The sequence below is a fragment of the Aquarana catesbeiana genome, linkage group LG10, assembly GCF_042186555.1.
Source record: "Aquarana catesbeiana isolate 2022-GZ linkage group LG10, ASM4218655v1, whole genome shotgun sequence".
Lineage (NCBI taxonomy): Eukaryota > Metazoa > Chordata > Amphibia > Anura > Ranidae > Aquarana > Aquarana catesbeiana.
This window is the reverse complement of record NC_133333.1, coordinates 35825572-35847771: the sequence shown is the minus strand read 5'-3', so window position 1 is coordinate 35847771 and position 22200 is coordinate 35825572. Positions and strand designations below refer to the sequence as shown.

The window sequence follows — 22200 nt, the reverse complement described above, 5'->3', positions numbered from 1 at the left end:
TATAAACTGCCAGAAGGAAACTATATTCAGGAATAACTCTAGCATATTTGCTGCCTGAAGTCAACTTTAAAATGACGTCTCCCCATCCCCCACCCAAAAAGAGACCACGAACGAGGTTTTGTTGATACCACTGTTATACCGATGGGTTAGTTAGTTTGTAGCAACAGATATCCTAACCACTCAACAACCGCCCCATAGTAGATTTACTGCTACAGGGTGGCCTTTCTGTGCAGAATCATGTATATATACATACACACAGTATCTCACAAAAGTGAGTACACTCCTCACATTTCTGTAAATATTTTACTCTATCTTTTCATGTGACAACACTGAAGAAGCGACACTTTGCTACAATGTAGTGTACATTTTGTACAAGTAGTGAGTGTACAGCTTGTATAACAGTGTAAATTTGCTGTCCCCTCAAAATAACTCAACACACAGCCATTAATGTCTAAACCGCTGGCAACAAAAGTGAAAATTTCCAAATTGAGCCAAATTAGCCATTTTCCCTCCCCAATATCATGTGACTCGTTAGTGTTACAAGGTCTCGGGTGTGAATGGGAAGCAGGTGTGTTAAATTTGGTGTTACCGCTCTCACTCTCTCATACTGGTCACTGGAAGTGCAACATGGCACCTCATGGCAAAGAACTCTCTGAGGATCTGAAAAAAAGAATTGTTGCTCTACATAAAGATGGCCTAGGCTATAAAAAGATTGACAAGACCCTGAAACTGAGCTGCAACATGGTAGCCAAGACCATACAGCGGTTAAACAAGACAGGTTCCACTCAGAACAGGCCTCACTATGATCGACCAAAGGTGTTGAGTGCACGTGCTCAGCGTCATATCCAGAGGTTGTCTTTGGGAAATAAATGCATGAGTGCTACCAGCATTGCTGCAGAGGTTGAAGGGGTGGGGGGTCAGCCTGTCAGTGCTCAGACTATACGCCGCACACTGCATCAAATTGGTCTGCATGGCTGTCATCCCAGAAGGAAGCCTCTTCTAAAGATGATGCACAAGAAAGCCCGCAAACAGTTTGCTGAAGACAAGCATACTAAGGACATGGATTACTGGAACCATGTCCTGTGGTCTGATGAGACCAAGATAAACTTATTTGGTTCAGATGGTGTCAAGCGTGTGTGGCAGCAACCAGGTGAGGAGCACAAAGACAAGTGTGTCTTCCCTACAGTCAAGCATGTAGGTGGGAGTGTCATGGTCTGGGGCTGCATGAGTGCTCCCGCCACTGGGGAGCTACAGTTCATTGAGGAAACCATGAATGCCAACATGTACTGTGATATACTGAGCAGAGCATGATCCCCTCCCTTCAGAGACAACCACTGCCTTGCTAAAAAACCTGAGGGTAAAGGTGATGGACTGGCCAAGCATGTCTCCAGACCTAAACCCTATTGAGCATCTGTGGGGCATCCTCAAATGGAAGGTGGAGGAGCGCAAGGTCTCTAACATCCACCAGCTCCGTGATGTCGTCATGGAGGAGTGGAAGAGGACTCCAGTGGTAACCTATGAAGCTCTGGTGAACTCCATGCCCAAGAGAGTTAAGGCAGTGCTGGAAAATAATGGTGACCACACAAAATATTGATACTTTGGGCCCAATTTGGACATTTACACTTAGGGGTGTGCTCACTTTTGTTGTCAGTGGTTTAGACATTAATGGCTGTGTGTTGAGTTATTTTGAGGGGACAGCAAATTTACACTGTTATACAAGCTGTACACTCACTACTTTACATTGTAGCAAAGTGTCATTTCTTCAGTGTTGTCACATGAAAAGATATAATAAAATAATTACAAAAATGTGAGGGGTGTACTCACTTTTGTGAGATACTGTATATATGTGATTCTGCACTTATGCCTAGGGGGGCGCTAACGCGCTGCTTCTGCTGTCATTAGTCACAGCAGAAGCCAATCAGCGGGTGCTAATGAATGAATGTCCACCGGCACCCACCAATCGTCAGGAAGAGAGGCTGGACGGAGCTCTGTCCTGACAGCAGGGATGTTATTAATTTTCTTTCCAATCCATCACACTCCTTAATAAAAGCACCTCACTGTGTACACAAAAACACTGGTTAAGAACACATCTGACCCTTTGATCGCATAAGATGTTTAACCCTTTCCCAACCAGTGTCATTAGTACAGTGAAGGTGCATATTTTTAGCACTGGTTACTGTATTACGCTGGGTTCACATGTATGCAAATTGGATGCGTTTTTAACCGCATCCAAATCGCATAACATGTGAGTGTGACCGGGCTTTCAATGGAGCCGATTCATACATGGGGCGGCTACGGTGCGGCTTTGAAAAGGGTACTGTGCATTTTTGGGTCCGGTTCAGGTGCAAATTCAGGGGAAAATTTGCACCTGAATCGCACCTGAACCGGTGAACAGAAATGCACAGGACACTTGACTGCAAACCGCACCGCAGATATGTGAACCCAGCTTTAGTGCCACTGGTTTCCACAAAGTGTCAAAAGTGTCAGTTGGTGTCTGATTGTCTGCCGCAATATCGCAGTCCTCCTATACTGCAAGTTTCTGATCACCGCTTACCAGTATAAAAAATAAATAAATAAAAATTACAGTACATATCCCATAGTTTGTAGATGCTATAACTTTTGCGCAAAACAATCAATATACGCTTATATGGATTTTTATTATTGTCTGTCTATTTTTTGTTTATAGTGCACAAAATGAAAAAAAAGCCAGTGGTGATCAAATAGCGGCAAAAGAAAACTCTATTTGTGGAAAAAACATGACACAAATTTTATCTGGGTACAGCGTTGCATGACCGCGCAATTGTGAGTTAAAGTAACGCAGTGCCGTATCGCAAAAAAATGGCCTGGTCATGAAGAGGGTAAATCTTCTGGAAGGCAAGTGATTAGAGTGTGTTTCCACTTTTATACCTGCATTTCTGACCACCCTACAGTGCCTATGGCTTTAAAGTGTATATCAACCCTAACAATGAATTTCTCTTATTATAGCTATGGCATTAAAAGCATTTTGTTCTGTTTAAAAAAAAAAAAAAAAAACACCTTTTGGAAATGTTCTGAACTGATAACATTCTGTGCTCTCAGCCTGTGCTGACTGTTAATAGTAAACATTGTCCCTAGCTATTTCTGTAGACTACAAAACACCACCCCCATGTAATGGAGCACACGAGGGGGGTGTTCTGCAGTCTTGTCCTAGGGTTACAAATCTGTTGCTTCATAGATACAGTGAGTGAAAGTTGTCACTCCAGGGCAACCGAAACGCGTTGGCTTGATCATTTGTCGCTACTTTCAATAAAATGACCACATATTCACCTTTATTTTGCTTCTCATTGGACATCCTTTTACCTACTCCTATACTCCTACAAGTCATTCCAAGGCAGGAAGCATGTTACTGGCAGGATCACCAGGTTAAAATAAAGGACAAATAGCCTGAGAAAAGAAAATGAATGCAGCAACCACATCTAAGTAATGCTAAGCTGCAAAATATTACAATTTTGTTTTTGGGTTTAAATACACTTGAACGCATGCTGAATAGCAGATATGCATGCCAGGTAAACACAGGCTTCTCTGATCTTTTATTTCTGGATGATTGGATCCCTATGTATAGTGCAGCTTTAATGGTGCCCATATACTGTCACCATCTGGTGAGTGAGGTCCTGGAAGGGAGCACGAGTGATATCACTATTACTTTGCATAGAAAGAGCACACCTTTATTGCACTTTACAAAGATTTATGGACTGTTATTTGTATCATATTGCATATATGGACTATTGATTTGGAATAATTTATGTTTTCTCGTTTGTTAACATATTCAGTTCATATTTACACATTGATTTTGTGGAGGAATATTGAAGCTCACCATTGCACTAGGTGCATTTCTTATTCTTACCTGACAGGGGAAAGGGTAAAATATACACTATATTACCAAAAGTATTGGGACACCTGCCTTTACGCACACATGAACTTTAATGGCATCCCAGTCTTAGTCCGTAGGGTTCAATATTGAGTTGGCAATTTTTTATTTTGAGAATCTTGCAAACAAGAAGCACATCTCAACTTTTTTTTACAAAAAATAAATATTTAAAATCAATTGCATAACTTACTGTATACATAACTAAACATAATAATAATAATAATAATAATAAAGGCTTACTTCAACCTATAATATATGAACAAAACTTTTTTTTTTTCAACCAAGGGCAATATTATTGTATTATATTACACTATATTTGTAGTCAGAGTCTGGATACTGGAGGAGACGTAACCCCAACCATGGTGACTTGAGGTGTGCCATAGTTTCCCGTGAGAGTATGCTTAAAAGAGGGCATACCCTAAGTATTGAATGTAGAAAAAATGGGGAATGGGTGGGAGGGAACCCAGAAACGTTAGCTGATGATTATGCAGGGGAGGAGGGGGGATTATAAGGCCCCGACTCCTCCAACAAATACAGGCTAGCCAATGGCCAGCCTTCTAACTTGTAGTCAGAGTCTGGATACTGGAGGAGACATAACCCCAACCATGACGACCTGAGGTGTGCCATAGTCGCCCGTGAGAGTATGGTTAAAAGAGGGCAAAAGAGACACCAACTAGGTAAAGTGATGCAAATTTTAATGTAAAACATGACTAATAATTAATCCAACAAAGTAGCAAAAGCACGTTTGACCTCTACATGAGGATCAGAAATGTACAGACTGTAAAAAGACGATTGCCAGTGCCCCATGTATTTGATGACATGGGATGGGACCCCTGTTTGGATGCTGCGGATGCTGCCCCAATCCTGAAGGAATGACCCAAAAACTGTTTTGGGTTCAACCCCAAGTTAGCAATCAGAATGCTAACATGCAAGATAAACTGACTGGAAGAAAGAGCCTGTGTAGGGAAGGGAAGTAATGGGCTATCGAGAGGGGCTGCTGCAAACATGGAGGAGAGCTGATCCAAGACCTCGACTGAACACCAGACAGCATTGGTTTTGTAAAAATTTATCACAAGACCCTGCCCTAACTGTCGGTTCTTGTTGTTGGGGAGTTGAAGTGCAAAATGATCAGGTAACCTAGTAAGACTACCTCTGAGGAGTACTGGTGCGTTAAGTCCAGAGCGGGACACCACCCCAGGTCTGAGGAAACCAAAGAAACTAAGGAAGACAGCCGCCTTGAGGACCAAGCTGGGACCCACCCCAAAGGGTGAATACCTGAAAGGTATAGCTTAATGGTGTTGAATGACAGTGACAACTTGTCATGACAATAGGCCATGAAAGTCATCACGTACTTAACATCCCCCACCCAGTTGCAGGGATAGAGGGACGTGAAGCCACAGAAACACCTCCTCGCTGTCTTGTACGCCCTAATGCCCTGTACACACGATAGGATTTTCCGACAGAAAATGTGTGATAGGACCTTGTTGTCGGAAATTCCGACCGTGTGTAGGCTCCATCACACATTTTCCATAATTTTCCGGAATTTCCGACACACAAAGTTTGAGAGCTTGCTATACCATTTTCCGACAACAAAATCCGTTGTCGGAAATTCCGAGCATGTGTACACAAATCCGACACACAAAGCGCCATGCATGCTCAGAATAAATAAAGAGATGAAAGCTATTGGCTACTGCCCCGTTTATAGTCCCGACGTACGTGTTTTACATCACCACGTTCAGAACGATCTGATTTTCCGACAACTCGTGTGTATGCAAGACAAGTTCGAGCCAACATCCGTCAGAAAAAATCCATGGATTTTGTTGTCGGAATCTCCGATTAATGTCCGACCGTGTGTACGGGGCATTAGTGTGTTTCTTGACAGCATTCACCAGGATGGATGCCTGCACCCTGAGTGCGTTTAATCCAATGTCAGCAGGGCAAAAGGTGGAACCGGTTTGCCCACCTGATCTGCTCCTGGATGCTGTTGGAAGAAACGCTGGAAATCAGAATGAGATAAGGCATCGGCAGCCACATTTTAGACCTCACTAATGAACTCCCCCTGGAAATGAAAATTATACCTGAGGCCCAACCTCATATATATATATATATATATATATATATATATATATATATATATATATATATATATATATATATATATATATATTATAATACAGATCACTAAAAAGCACAGACATCTTCCTGTCCATATCCCCCTATCATCTACAACTTTCCTCAAGGGGGCTTGGACATCCGCATATCTCCCCAACCACACCACCAGATCCGCAGCAGGAATGGACTCATTATTTACTAAAATGGTGATGTTTTTTATAATGGCTGGCGAGAGACTACTTTGGGTGACAAACCTGCCCATCTTGGGAACTCCTTCCACCTCTGCTCATACCTCTCCCAAAAGACATCTAATTCTTCCGCCTTGACAAAGGAGAGGTCATATTCATATGACCCAATTGGGCTGATAAGGCCAAAAATCTCCTCCACTTGGGAGGGGGGCCTTCTCCAGTCCACCTAAATTGGACCATATTGCGGCATTTAAAAGAGCTACCAGATGGTGTCAGATTGACCTGACCTTCACTCACATCACTCCTAGTGACCGCAGAATAACTGGCCCTACTCACCCTCAGGACAGGTGCAGCATAGGAAATAACCGCACTCCTTGCAAAATCCTGCACATCACTTTTAGTTACAGACCCCTCTTTAGATAAGGTAGAAACAACATTATTGTCAGGAACAGATGGAGCAGAGACTTCTGGCACAGAAATATCATTTACATTACCTTGGTAATTCTTATTACATTAAAATGTAACTAAATGGTTACCAACAGTGGAGATGTCCTTATCAGCACTCTTCAGAGCAGAGTCTGCACACCCTTCACTGGCTTTCTGTACACAGGTGTCTCAGCCAGGAGATGAGCTTGCTCTCCCCCGCCCTCTACTGCACCATCCATAGGAACTACACCTCCATTATGTTGTATAGGCAAGTCATGAACAAAAACAGCTTTTTCTCTCACCCGATGTTTCAAAGGTTTTGGGAGGACATCATTTTCCTCTTCTTCATCCTCAGATGGTCCAGACACTGCAAACTTGCGACCATGCAAAGGCGATACCATTTCTGTAATGAACTTTAATTCATCCCAAAGGTGTTCTATCAGACTGAAGTCAGGACTTCCTCCACCCCAAACTCGCTCACCCATGCCAATGACGTGGGCGCCGGGGTGCGGGCCGAGTCCTACATTCGGCGTCAATGGACGCCGAATGATGGACTCGGGAGCACGCACGCAAGGAAACCCCCTGGGAGAGCAATTCTCCTAGGGGGTTACCTGATAAGAGGAGGAGCCGCGAGAGCCGCTGAGGCACCCCAGAAGTCGAGGATCGGGGCCACTCTGTACAAAACGAACTGCACAGTGGAGGTAAGTATGATATGTTTGTTATTTTTAAAAAAATTAAGCTTTACAATCACTTAAAGTCTCAACTTTGAAACTACCTGTCTCAGATGATCTGCATCCATTACTACGGTGTGTTATAATTTATGCTTAAACAAGTAACGTATTTATACTTCTACACTGCTTCAACTTACCTTTTCCTTGTCAGATGGAGGACTTGTGCCCCCTAATGTGGAGTTTCCGCATTCACCGGGATAGATCTGTACTATTTGGGTCTCCTGCATGTTGACCGCGCCCTGGGTAAGATAGTATGCACGGGACTTCGCCATATTTGCATTTTACAATTTATTAGAATGGTGTGATTAGCTTTCTTCTATTTTTTCTACTCTTCATTATAGCATTAAATATGATGATTGTTCTATAATATTATTATATAACAAGCTCCTGAAGAAGCGGTGGTTTCTCCCGCGAATCATGTTGAGCGTTCAACACACAGATGGTATATGTTTTAGTTGACAATAGTCATCTCCTATGGGTCACCCCATCTCTGATTCTATAGAGCTGAATGTTCACGACACGGTTCTCCATGTCTATTTTTTAGATGTTTGAATGTTTTTAACACATTGTTGGAATAAAATTCTATTTTTTTATACTTACCTTGTGTATGTTAACTGCTTCAGCCCCCTTCCTGATCAGAGCACTTTTTGCGATTCGGCACTGCGTCGCTTTAACTGACAATTGCATGGTCGTGCGACGTTGCACCCAAACAAAATTGACGTGCTTTTTTTTTCACAAATAGAGCTTTCTTTTGGCGGTATTTGATCAACTCTGCAGTTTTTATTTTTTGCGCTATAAACAAAAAAAGAGCGACAATTTTGAAAAAACTTAATATTTTTTACTTTTTGCTATAATAAATATCCCCCAAAATATATTAAAAAAAAAATGTTTTCCTCAGTTTAGGCCGATATGTATTCTTCTATATATTTTTAGTAAAAAAAATCGCAATAAGCGTATATTGATTGATTTGTGCAAAAGTTATAACGTCTACAAAATAGGGGATAGTTTTATGGCATTTTTATTATTAAGAATTTTTACTAGTAATGTTACAGTCTGCGACTGCGACATTATGGCGGACACATCGGACAATTTTGACACATTTTTGGGACCATTGGCATTTATACAGTGATCAGTGCTATAAAAATGCATTGATTAATGTAAAAATGTCACTGGCAGGGAAGGGGTTAACACTAGGGGGCGATCAAGGGGTTAATTGTGTTCCCTAGTGTTTATTCTAACTGAAGGGGGGAGGGGACTGTGTAGGGGAGATGACAGATCACTGTTCATACTCTGAGAACCGGTTTACACACACAGATCCCGGTTCTCAATTTGTCAGCAGCGATCGCGGGAGCCCGGCGGTGATCGTGACCGGAGGGCACTCGCATTGGCTCAGGGGGCGAGCGGGGGGCGCACACACGCCCCTAGTGGCCACAGAGCGAAGCGACGTTACATAACGTCGTTTCGCCCAGCCGTGCCATTCTGCCGCAGTACAACTGCGGCGGCTGGTCAGCAAATGGTTAAGCCTTTGTACCATGAAAGTCCACAATAGCCTCAATTCACTTCTCTTTTCTACTAATTTGACCTGCTCCACTCCAGACCTACCTGAACCTTCCAGAAGGCAGGGAGAAGAAGTCAAGTTTGCAGCCTGTGGGACCCTGGTCAGTCCAAAGTAATCAACAGCTGCTCCACTGATTACAGAGGAGCCCAAAAAGAACATATTTTACTTGACAGCCTAGAACCTAACTAGCAGGGTGCTACATGATATTTTAGTTATAAGTGGAACTTAATGGGCATACTCCTTAAGTAAAATCTCCTTGTCATCATTTCGATCCTGCTACTGTCCACCTAGGAGTTTTCAATGGTTCCATCCACATATTTGTGTTCCTGTTCCTCCCAGTACATTTTCTGTGCTATAAAAAAAAAAAGAATACAAATTAAATATAAGATAAACCCCTTATCAGATGTGGAGGCCTGGGAACATTGATCTCACCAATAGAGCCCCCAGTATATATAAGAAGTGGTTTATCTCTTAAATTCCTACAAAACCTTGAATAGTTTTTGGTTGGTCTGTCTCTTTAGAGTATATTATTAGGATTTTTTTCCATAGCTCCATTGATAAAAGAAATAAAACTGTTCCATAAAATTTTTGCTTTATTTGATAGGATTTGTAGAATTTTAGTTAAAAATGACAGTGAAAAAATAGTGTGATCTTATGAATCAAAAGTCAACATTATAACTACATTTGTTGTTGTCTTCATCAGTCATGTTTGTATGTTATGAACTTGTGATTAACAAACCTTGCTTACCTTGCAAATCTGTGTGAATGAATATACAGCAACCGTATCACTTTCAATAAATCCCTACATTTTATAATTAAAATGCAATTCTTATGCTTCATTCAGTCCAGTGACTGTGTCTAAGCCGAGATGATGTCATCATCTGCTGCAGGTAGAAGGGAATATTTCCTCAGTCTCCTCTCCTCCCTGTGCAGTATTTTAAATTTGTAGCAAGTCACAAGATGAGAGGCTGTAGCAGGGGCTGATCTGTGCTAGATAAATTGGGATTGATTTACTAAAACTGGAGAGTGCAAAATCTGGTGCAGCTGTGAATGGTAGTATCGTGGATAAACCCACTATACTCTTGCGCTATTAAGCGCCCTTTCAGCATAATGGTATAATGCATCTTTAAATAACCCATGTCTCCCCTTTTCCCCAGTAAACAGACATAATCACCATCTTAGCTCCATCATTCCTCCATCTACTTTGCTGGGCAGAGACTCTCGGCTTTTATTCACACACACACAAAGGAAGTCACAAACAGGAAGCCCTGCCTCCAACAGCCAATCACCTCCTACACAGGATGTGACAACACAGGATGTGATAACACAGCAAAAATGAATTTATAGGACAATCAATGAACAAAGTTCCTGCTGATGGGAGTTTATCTGCAGGTGTATGCCCATGGCACCATAAATATGTTGATCAGGCATACAGGGGTGACACGAGCGCACATCTGCTAAACCGATAATGTGTTTGCAGAGCGAACACATCCCTCCAGACGAACGTCTGTGCATCACACAGGGACACATCCTCACTCCGCAAACACCTCTCTCCAACCTCAGGAAGTTTTCCACTACCTAACTGATCTCAACCAGCGTCAGTCTGCCCCAGTCAGCTCTTTAGAGCGGGTTGCGGGAGAACTAACACTGGCAGACACAGTGTTGACAACACATATTAAAATACATCTTCATAAAATTTCCACAACAGTAGCCAATCAGCTTCAAACTTCAGCTTGTTCAAATAACAGCTTGCTGACCAGCCGCTGCAGTTTTACTGCGGCAGAATGGCACGGCTGGGCAAAACAACATTACCTTACATCGATTTGCCTTTTCTGCCGCTAGGGGCGTGGGCGCACCGCCGGAGGCGTGTGCCCGGAGCTGATATGAGAATCCGGCGGGCGCGATGACCGCCGGGCTCCTGTGATCGCTCATGATGGAGCGAGAACCGGGATCCGTGTGTGTAAACACACAGATCCCAGTTCTTTCAGGGGAGAAGAGACAGATCGTGTGTTCATACTAAGTATGAACACCGATCTCTCTCTCCTCCTAGGCAGTCCCATCCCCCCACAGTTAGAAACACACATAGAGAACACAGTTAACCCCTTGATCGCCCCCTAGTGTTAACCCCTTACCTGCCAGTGACATTTATACAGTAATCAGTGCATTTTTAAAGCACTGATCGCTGTATAATTGTCAATGGTTTAAAAAATGTGTCAAAAGTGTCCGATGTGTCCGCCGCAATATCGCAGTCCCGATAAAAAATCACAGATCGTCTCTATTGCTAGTAAAAAAATAATGAAAATAAAAATGCAATAAATCTATCCCCTATTTTGTAGACACTATAACTTTTGCGCAAACCAATCAATATACACTAATTGCAAATTTTTTTACCAAAGATATGTAGAAGAATACATATCGGCCTAAACTGAGGAAAAAATTTGTGTTTTTTTTTATTAAAAAAGTGGGATATTTATTATAGCAAAAAGTAAAAGATACTGGGGGTTATTTACTAAAGGCAAATCCACTTTGCACTACAAGTGCACTTGGAAGTGAAGTCACTGTAAAGCCGAGGGGAACATGCAAGGGATATAAAAAACAGCATTTTAGCTTGCACATGATTTGAATGATAAAATCAGCAGAGCTTCCCCTCATTTTAGATCTACACCTTAGATTTAGAGCGACTGCACTTCCAAGTGCACTTGTAGTGCAAAGTGGTTTTGCCTTTCGTGAATAACCCCCATTGTGTTTTTTTCAAAATTGTCACTCTTCTTTTGTTTATAGTGCAAAAAACCAAAACAGCAGAGGCGATCAAATACCACCAAAAGAAAGCTCTATTTGTGGGGAAAAAAAGGACATCACTTTTGTTTTGGTACAGCGCCACGCGACCGCGCAATTGTCAGTTAAATCGTTGCAGTGCCGAATCGCAAAAAATGGCCTGGTCATTGAGCAGCCAAATCTTCCGGGGCTGAAGTAAAGTACAACTAAAGGCAAAACTTTTTTTTTAGCTTTGGATAGAGGGGAGAGAGATTAGAACACATGTCAGTTTTTATTGATGCCTGTGCCCCTGTTAAGGAGATTCACCCTCTCAATTTGTCCTGTTTACCATTATCATTAAAAGTGAAGGTAAAAGGAAATCCCAACTTTTGGGTTGTCCCAAAAAGTGATAGAGAGGAAATCTTCCACTAGGGACATTAGCTGACGGGGTTTATAACCCTCCCTTACTCTATCCAAAATTAAGAAAGAATGTTAGCCCATAGTTCTACTTTAAGCGTTGACAAGAAAAACTGGAAGCTGATTGGTTTCTATGCAGAGCTGCACCAGATTTTGCACTCTCCAGTTCTAGTAAATCAGCTCCTGTATTTGTGAACACAGTCAGGAACTGCACAGGCTCCAGGATTTACATGACTGTATCAACTGTCAGCCTTTCAGCCTTGGAAGTAGATGCTGACCCTGGATGATACCTGAGCAAACATGGTGCTATCCTTCTGAAATTAAAACCAGATGAAGACAGAGAACTGTGATCACTGTGAAAGGTAATAAATATCTGAAAGGGTTATACAGTATCTACCCATTATTCAGTAAGCATTTTAACCACTTAAGGACCAGGCCTATTTTTTACACTTGGTATTTACAAGTTAAAATCATTTTTTTTTGCCAGAAAATTACTTACAGCCCCCAAATATTATATATTTTTTTCAGACACCCTAGAGAATAAAATGGTGGTCGTTTCAATACTTTATGTCACATTGTATTCATGCAGCGGTCTTACAAATGCAAGTTTTTGGGAAAAAATACACATTTTTGAATTAAAAAATTAAGAAAAGGTAAAGTTAGCCCAATTTTCTCATATTGTGAAAGATAATGTTACGCCGAGTAAATTGATACCCAACATGTCATGCTACAAAATTGCCTCCGCTCGTGGAATGGCGACAAACTTTGACCCTTAAAATCTCCATAGGTGACTTTTAAAAATGTCTACAGGTTACCAGTTTTGAGTTACAGAGGAGGTCTTTTACTAGAATTATTGCTCTCGCTCTAACAATCACGGCGATACCTCACATGTTTGTTTTTTTACACCGTTTACATATCCGTTTACATATGCGGGCATGACTTAGGGCGCTTTACATTTTTATTTTGCTTATTTATTTTACTTTTTATTTTTACACTGTCCCTTTAAAAAAAAAATGGATCACTTTTATTCCTATTACAAGGAATGTAAACATCCCTTGTAATAGGAACCACATGACAGTACCTCTTTAATGTGAGATCTGGGGTCAAAAAGACCTTTAGATCTTACATTTACACTTAAATGCAATAAAAAAAAACAAAAAAATAAAGCAGAGGTCGACCCACAGCTGCAGAAATTAAAAGCCAGCAGGTACACATACTGCAGCTGCTGACTTTTAATAATCGGACACTTACCTGTCCTGGAGTCCAGCGATGTCAGCACCGCAGCTGATGTTTCCATCAGCTGTCGGGTGCATGCCGCCTCCATTGCGAGTAAGGGAGCACGGCAGTGTAGCCTTACGGCTTCACGCCGGGAACCCTACTGCGCATGCGCAAGGCTCTACTCCTCTCTCCTACCTGACAGTGACAGGTATCCTGTCCCCCCTCCCCCCCCGAAAGGTGCCAAATGTAGCACTGGAGAGAGCGGGCGGAGGACAACGAGCAGAAGTTCCACTTTTGGGTGGAACTCCGCTTTAAGGCTGTTGGGAGGAAGTGACGCTTGACATCTCTTCCGTCATCCAACATCATTGAGAAAGGAGAAAGGATCTGATCGTCTCCACCACTACTGATGGCTCCGGTAAGCGGCGGAGACGACCGGGACGTGTGCGGGAGGGGGGCATCTCTCCCACAGCCGATAAAAGTGATCTCGCTGCAGATCTGCCACTTTCATCAGAAAATGGACCGCCCGCCGTTTAAGAAAATACCAGGGTATGGCAGCTATCCGCTGTCATAACCCTGGTATTTAACGTCAAATTACCGACGTATAACGACGGCGGGCAGTCCGGAAGTGGTTAACTTTATGAAGCAAAGTACAACCTTTTTTTTGTGCACTGGTGATCCTTTACTTTACCTTTTGTATAGACAAAAATGCCTATATCTAAATTTTGTCTGGAAAACATTTCTCAGGTTAGACTTTAACATAGGAATAAAGTAATAATAGGGTTATTCTACAGATCTATAGGTTACACTTAACGAGGGACAGATGTGGAAGAAAAAGAGGCAGAGGGATTGGGGTCCAGAACAGGAACTGTCCCCCTAAAAAGGAACATTTGGGAACTACAAATAGTCATTACACCACACCTTCAGTACAGAATGTTTCAATTACCAGTACTTCCTTTAGGATCAATTCAGACCTTTACAGCACAATGATTATCTAAGTATCTTTACACACTGTAAGTAAGCCTCCTTAAGCCTAAAGGTGGGAAAAACACATAAGAATAAGCTGAATGGCAAACAAATATATATAAGGACAAATATATATCCTGCCCGTGCGTGAAATTACAACTACAAATTTATTATCGCATTGAGATCTTTTATATTTGTGTAATAACATTGCGTAATACTTTATATATATATATCACTTTAACAAAAACATTCACACCATAGGACAATACTTACTGGATGATGTTTGTTTTATTAAACTTCATCTGCTTGCCAATGGTGGACCAGATCCCCTTGAAAAGTGGAGTCCAGGCACCAGATATAAAGAGCGAAGTCTCCCATCTCTCTATACCTGCCACCTGCATCCTCACCTGCCAAGATGTTCTTTGCTGTGAGCCTCCTCCTGCTGTGTGCCGGACTCTCTGCCTCTGCAGGTAAGACTTCTCTCCCTTCCCATCTATTTCCACATAATAGGAAGGTTAGATATTATTGCTCAATATTTTATACTACAGTAGTCACATTGGTGGTCTACAGTCATATATTTAAAGCCAATCAGAATTCAGTATTTGGCAGCTTGGAATGGGCAGGCTAATTTAAGTAACTGCTTTGGGTTGCTGTACATCACTGCTTTTTGCGTTATTCTTGAACATTGCATTGAGAGAGAAATAAATGAAATAAAGAGAAAGAGCGAGAAAAGAGAAAGAAAGAGCAAGAAAAAAGAAAGAAAGAGCAGGAAAAAAGAAAGAAAAAGCACAAAAGAGAGAAAGAAAGGAGGAAAGAAACAGAGAAAGAGAAAGAAAGAATGAAAGAAAGAGAGGAGAGAAAGAAAGAAATAAAGAAAGGAAAAAAAAGAGAGGTGAAGTGGAAAGAAAGGAGGAATGAAAGGAGGGGAAAAAAAGAGTAAGGTAAAGAAAGGAGGAAAGAAGTGAAGAAAGGAGGAAAGAAAGGAGAAAAGAACCGAGGAAAGAAAAAAGGAAAGAAGTAAAGAAAGGAGGAAAGAACCGAGGAAAGAAAAAAGGAAAGAAGTAAAGAAAGGAGGAAAGATAAAAGGAAAGAGGGAAAGAAAGGAGGAAAGAAGTAAAGAAAGGAGAAAAGAAGTGAGGAAAGAAGTAAGGAAAGGAGGAAAGAAATGAGGAAAGAAGTGAGGAAAGAAGTAAAGAAAGGAGAAAAGAAGTAAAGAAAAGAGGAAATACGTAAAGAAAGGAGGAAAGAAAAGAGGAAATGACAGCTCATAATCCCTAAACTTAGATGGGAAACACATACAAATTAGGGTTGCACCGATACCACTTTTTTAAGACCAAGTACAATTACCGATACTTTTTTTCCAGTACTCGCCGATACCGATTACTGACTTATTACTTTTTATGTCATGTGACAGTGGCACTAATATGCAGCACTCATGGGCACTGATAGGTGGCACTGATGGGGCGTAGACTGTGTCAGTAGTTTTTTTTTTAAATTTTTTTACTTTTCACAAATATATTTTTTACAATTTATGTATTGTTTTGTTATTTATTTTTTTACAATGATTTCTTTTTTTTGGGGGGGGGGGGGGGGGGGGTGAGGGGGGAGTGGAATGTGTTAGTGTTTTTGTTTTGTTTTTTATTATTTTTCCAATTTTACTTTTAAATATTTATTTATTACAATGTTAACTTTTTTTTTTTAATCAACCCTGTTGGGGGGTGGGGGGCTTTGGTGAGATTTTAGGGGTCTAAACAGACCCCTGACATCTCCCCTTTGAGACAGGGAAGGGGGTTGAGGACACAGATTCCCCAGTCCCTTTCTCTGCAGCCTCAGCTGCACTGGAGATGAATGGAGAGGAGACAGCGGCTCCTCTCCATTCATAAACTGAATGTTTACGATGATCAGTTAGGAAAGGATAGAGTCAATGACTTTGTCCATTCAGAAAAGGAAGGAGCCAGTAAATGACATATATACCGGCTCCTTCCTCTGTTCTCCATCCTGAAGGATCTGGGACAAGGGAGGGCGTAGGAGCACAGAGGGGGAATTGCGGACACGGGCAGAACCGGAGGAGCTTAAGGGAGGAGTGCACGGAAGAGGACACAGGGGAACCTGAGAAGCACAGGGAGGAGCGCAAAAAAAAAAAGGAGCAGAGGGAGGTGCGCACAGAGGAGGACACAGGAGCACAGGAGAACCGGAGGAGCACAGGGATGGGTGCACGGAGGAGGACACGGGGGGAACCGGAGGAGCACAGGGAGAAGTGTACGGAGGACGATATGGGGAACTGGAGGAGTACAGGGAGGAGCGCACAGAGGAGGACACAGGGGAACCAGAGGAGGCACAGGGAGGAGCACACGGAGGACAGGGGGGAACCAGAGGAGCACAGGGAGGAACGCACGGAGGACAACACGGGAACCAGAGGACAGGGGGGAAGCAGGGGAGCACAGGGATGAGCGCATGGAGGAGGACATGGGGGAACCAGAGGAGCACAGTGAGGAACGCACGGAGGAGGACAAGGGGGGAACCGGAGGAGGACACGGGGGAACCGGAGGAGGACACGGGGGAACCGGAGGAGGACACGGGGGGAACCGGAGGAGGACACGCAGGGGTGTTGATACAGAAATGGAATGGTAATGAATTAAAAAGTTTATACATATATAGATTTGGTTTTTATGATTTTTCTTGAATTCAGATTTTCAGTGTACAATAATCCCAGGAAAACTGAGACAGATTGATGCCGGCGCTGGTGAAGTGTACGGTGTGAACGATAATGACGACATTTACCGCTGGGTAGACAATAACTGGAAGCACATTCCTGGAAAGCTCATCCATATTTCTGTTGGACCTGCTGGAGTTTGGGGTGTGAACAGAGACAACGTCATCTATAAAATCCAGGACAATGAATGGATGTCTGTATCAGGTAAAAAAAAAAAATTTTGATAAATTACACACCAGATAAGAATAGTATATGAAGAAAATTATACATAGATGCAACCCAATGATCCTATATAGGATTCTATAGAAACATTCCAATTATAATTGACGCTGCTGCTTTCCCTTTGGCTGGTGGCGGTCGACCATGTAGAGTAATCATGTTAAAACGCCCCTAATGGGATTTCTGCGTTAGTCTGGCTGGGTTCCTCCATCCTCCATGTAACGGACCAGTTCTCTACACTTAAGTTACCATGCTTTTAACTCTCTGATTTCAGGACATCTTGTGCTCATTATATGGTTTCTAACTATCATACAGTAAAGGTCCAATAGGTTGCCCCTGAGAAATAGAAAGTCTCGGAATGCATCGGTAGTTTGGGCATTTCTTTTGCAAATATATTATTATATTATGTGTCTCCCTCAAGAGGAGGATGGTTATATTGACATTACTGTGTACAGTCTAAAAGGGGAAAAAAGTATTTCTGAACTAAATCTGACATGCTGAGTACATTTTAAAAGTATGGCTTGGCTGTAATATTTTATCTGTCACTTTATCTGTCACTAAATGTTAGTTTTTTTTTATTATTATTAAAGTGGTTTTCTGGTTTTGTGACTATTAAAGTCCCGACCACCCGACCTACCATTTGGTTCTATTTATTGATCAGGTGTTTGTGTGACTTTGCAGGGAGACTTAGAGAAAACTATAGGTGCAGGTGCACTTATAATTAGGGGTTAACCCTTTTTTTTTTTTGTGCAAATGTTTAAAGTTCTGCTTTGAGCTTCAGCTCACCCTACTGAGGAAATCAGGTTCTCCAGTGCCATAATCCATTACAATGGTCCATCTTTGTTAAAACAGTTGTGTTTGCTCCCACATTCAGTCTATATTGTTACATAGTTAGTCAGGTTGAAAAAAGACACAAGTCCATCTAGTTCAACCAGTTAAAAAAATAAAAAATCATACAATCTCATATACACAATCCTATACCCACAGTTGATCCAGAGGGAGGCAAAAAATCCCAGCAAAGCATAATCCAATTTGCTACAGCAGGGGAAAAAATTCTTCCTGATCCCCCGAGAGGCAATCGGATATTCCCTGGATCAACTTTACCTATAAATGTTGGTATCCAGTTATATTATGTACATTTAGGAAAGAATCCAGGCCTTTTTAAAATAAATCTACTGAGCTGGCCAGAACCAGGTCTTGAGGGAGTCTATTCCACAATTGAAACACATGGTGTTTCAAAAGTCAATACTTGATATGATATATACTGTAACATAGATATAACAGTCTTCGATAGAATGAAAGGAAACTTACCTGTGACAAGGAAAAAATGGCTGCCCTACTGTCCCTACTGGATATGACGGGACACCACTCATTTTGCGAAATAGAAGATTGGCCTGCAAAGAAGAACACTTAGCAATTATGCTATAAGCAACATTGCGATGCAGTCACTACATAGGAGGGTGTCAATCCCATTTAACAATTGTTTAATCCTCTCTCTGTTATTACATTTAATATAATGGACCAATGTTGTATTTCTTGTTTCTACAACAGGGCTCTTGAAGCAGGTGGATGCTGGAGGTGATAAGTTCTTGGGTGGAGTGAATGCAGAGGACAGCATCTTCTGCTTGAAACAGAGTTGCACAGTTTCAAGATCTTCTGCTGTATCCTGGACCCCACTGGACGGGGGACTGAAATATTACAGCTGTGGGGCACTGGGCTGTTGGGGAGTCAACAGCGCCGACAATATTTACTTCCGCCACAATGTCAACCCTACAGCCTGCCAGGGAACCCAATGGCAGCAGATTGAAGGTGCTCTGGAGATGATAGAGGTTGGCAATGATGGTTCTGTGCATGGTGTCAACTCAGCAGGCAACGTATACCGAAGGTATTTTTTTTTTTTTTATCTATTTATGCAAAATCATTAAGGCAATATGTAAAAAAAATGTTACTTTGGCAAAGTGTTAATGGTAAACGCTGAGGATATGCCAATTAGACAACTTTACTATTTATCATTTAGCAAGCACTGTGTATGCTCATACAGTGCCTTGAAAAAGTATTCATAGCCCTTGAAATTTTCCACATTTTGACATGTTGGCACATAATTGTGAAGTGGAAGGAAAATTACAAATGGTTTCAACATTTTTTACAAATAAATATGTGAAACATGTGGTGCATTTGTATTCAGCCCCCCTTTACTCTGATTCCCCTAATTAAAATCTAGTAGAACCAATTGCCTTCAGGAGTCACCTAATTAGTAAATAGAGTTCGCCTGTGTGTAATTTAATCTCAGTATAAATACAGCTGTTCTGTGAAGCTCTCAGAGGTTTGTTGGAGAACCTTAGTGAACAAACAGGATCATGAAGGCCAAGGAACACACCAGACAGGTCAGGGATAAAGCTGTGGAGACTTTTAAAGTAGGGTTAGACTATAAAAAAATATACCAAGCTTTGACTATCTCATGGAGCACTGTTCAATCCATCATCCAAAAATGGAAATAGTATGACAACTGCAAATCTACCAAGATATGGATGTCCACCTAAACTGACAACTGACAGATCGGGCAGGGAGAGCATTAATCAGAGAATCTGTCCACAGGACAACTATTAGTTGTGCACTCCACAAATCTGGCCTTTATGGAAGAGTGGCAAGAAGAAAGCCATTGTTGAAATAAAGCCATAAGAAGCACCTTTTGCAGTTTGCGAGAAGCCATGTGGAGGACACAGTAAACATGTGGAAGACAGTGCTCTGGTTAGATGAGACCAAAATGTAACTTTTAGGCCTAAATGCAAAATGCTATGAACACACCATCCCCACTGTGAAACATGGTGGTGGCAGCATGTTGTGGGGATGCTTTTCTTCAGCAGGGACAGGGAACCTGGTCAGAGTTGATGGGAAGATGGATGGAGCCAAATACAGGGCAATCTTAGAAGAATACTTGTTAGAGTCTGCAAAGAGACTTGAGACAGTGGTGGAGTTTCACCTTCCAGCAGGACAACGACCCTAAACATACAGCCAGAGCTACAAGGGAATGGTTTAGATCAAAGCATATTCATGTGTTTAGAATGGCCCAGTCAAAGTCCAGACCTAAATCAAATTGAGAATCTGTGGTAAGATTTGAAAATTGCTGTTCACAGACGCTCTCCATCCAATCTGACAGAGCTTGAGTTATTTTGCAAAGAAGAAAGGGCAAAAATGTTACTCTCTAGATGTGCAAAGCTGGTAGAGACATCCCCAAAAAGACTTGTAGCTGTAATTGCAGCAAAAGGTGGTTCTACAAAGTATTGACTCAAAGGGGCTGAATACAAATGCACGCCACATTTTTCACAAATGTATTTGTAAAAAATGTTGAAAACCATTTATTATTTTCCTTCCACTTCACAATAATGTGCCACTTTGTGTTGGTCTATCACATAAAATCCTAATAAAATACATTTACGTTTTTTGGTTGTAACATGACAAAATGTGGAAAATTTCAAGGGGTATGAATACTTTTTCAAGGCACTGTAATGGTGTCAGCAGGTCTGCGACTTCTTGCTAAACTAAAATTGTACTTTTTGAATTCTCAACATAGGCATTCAATGATATCTCCTGTGACCATGTTTTTTTTTTTTTTTTACATGGTGACCGTTTGGAAAGCTTATTCTAGTAAATCCCATAGCTTTCTGAGTTGCTAAGTTTTCTGGTTTTCCATATATTTTTCTTTAGAGGAAAAGGCTATATTTAATATTTTTTATGTTCTATAACTGAGAAAGATTTTTCTTTCAGGGATGGAATCAGTGCCAAAACCCCAACCGGAACAATCTGGACCCAGCTAGACTTCTGCACCACTTTTAAACACGTCACTTACGACAACGGCTATCTCTGGCTTCTCAGCCTAACTGGTGACATCTATCGATGTGCAGACAATAAATAACTGATATGGCCATAACACAAGACTAAGCTGAGCCGAGGTGAATACAAAGACTGCTTTCTCCTTCTATCCATCCCTTTCAGATGGTGTTTGGGTATTCTGGTATTTCTCCAATATTTTGCATTACTATTGCATCTAATGCTAGCTATGACTTTAAGTCCATTGCACATTTGTGTCTCATTTCAAAAATGTTTCAGAGCAAATAAATGTTGTTGCATACAATTGTTTTCTTTGTTATTACCAGAGAAATATTGTTAAACAAACTCATCTCACTTTATCTGAATATAAAATTTTTGAATTTCCAGTAGTCATGTCTTTTCACTGTCCAGTTACAAACTGGGGGGAGGAAAAGACTTACATATTTTTTTCAAAAATCTGTATATATTGAGTTAAGCAGGGAACAAGAAAAAGCAAATCCAGCATACAGTACATAAATTACGTTAGTGTGTGGATAGGTGCAATGTGGTGCAGATACACTCTGATGCCCCGTACACACGGTCGGATTTTCCGACGGAAAATGTGTGATAGGACCTTGTTGTCGGAAATTCTGACCGTGTGTGGGCTCCATCACACATTTTCCATCGGATTTTCCGACACACAAAGTTTGAGAGCAGGCTATAAAATTTTCCGACAACAAAATCCGTTGTCGGAAATTCCGATCGTGTGTACACAAATCCGACGGACAAAGTGACACGCATGCTCAGAATAAATAAGAAGATGAAAGCTATTGGCCACTGCCCCGTTTATAGTCCCGACGTACGTGTTTTACGTCACCGTGTTCAGAACGATCGGATTTTCCGACAACTTTGTGTGACCGTGTGTATGCAAGACAAGTTTGAGCCAACATCCGTCGGAAAAAATCCTAGGATTTTGTTGTCGGAATGTCCGAACAAAGTCCGACCGTGTGTACGGGGCATAAGTCCAGTTACAGAAAGCAGAAATATATTGAAATTGCAGTTTGCCAATACACAAGGCAGGGGGGAAGGCACCCAACCGGGAACACTTACAGGATGTACAATGATGAGCAGTAGCAGAAGGTCTCAGGTGTGCCTGTCTCGAGGGGCGAACTGTGCCCTGCCCGGTC

The 22200-nt window shown here is 41.6% G+C and overlaps 1 protein-coding gene across 1 annotated transcript; it reads left to right on the top strand.

Annotated features, from left to right (window-relative positions):
* Positions 1-14546: 14546 nt before the first annotated feature.
* LOC141110575 (fish-egg lectin-like) lies at positions 14547-21338 on the top strand. The gene is made up of 4 exons (XM_073601985.1): positions 14547-14744; positions 16964-17191; positions 18758-19091; positions 20972-21338. The coding sequence occupies exons 1-4, from the start codon at positions 14690-14692 to the stop codon at positions 21117-21119; spliced, it is 765 nt and encodes a 254-aa protein (XP_073458086.1). The 5' UTR covers positions 14547-14689; the 3' UTR covers positions 21120-21338.
* Positions 21339-22200: the final 862 nt, after the last annotated feature.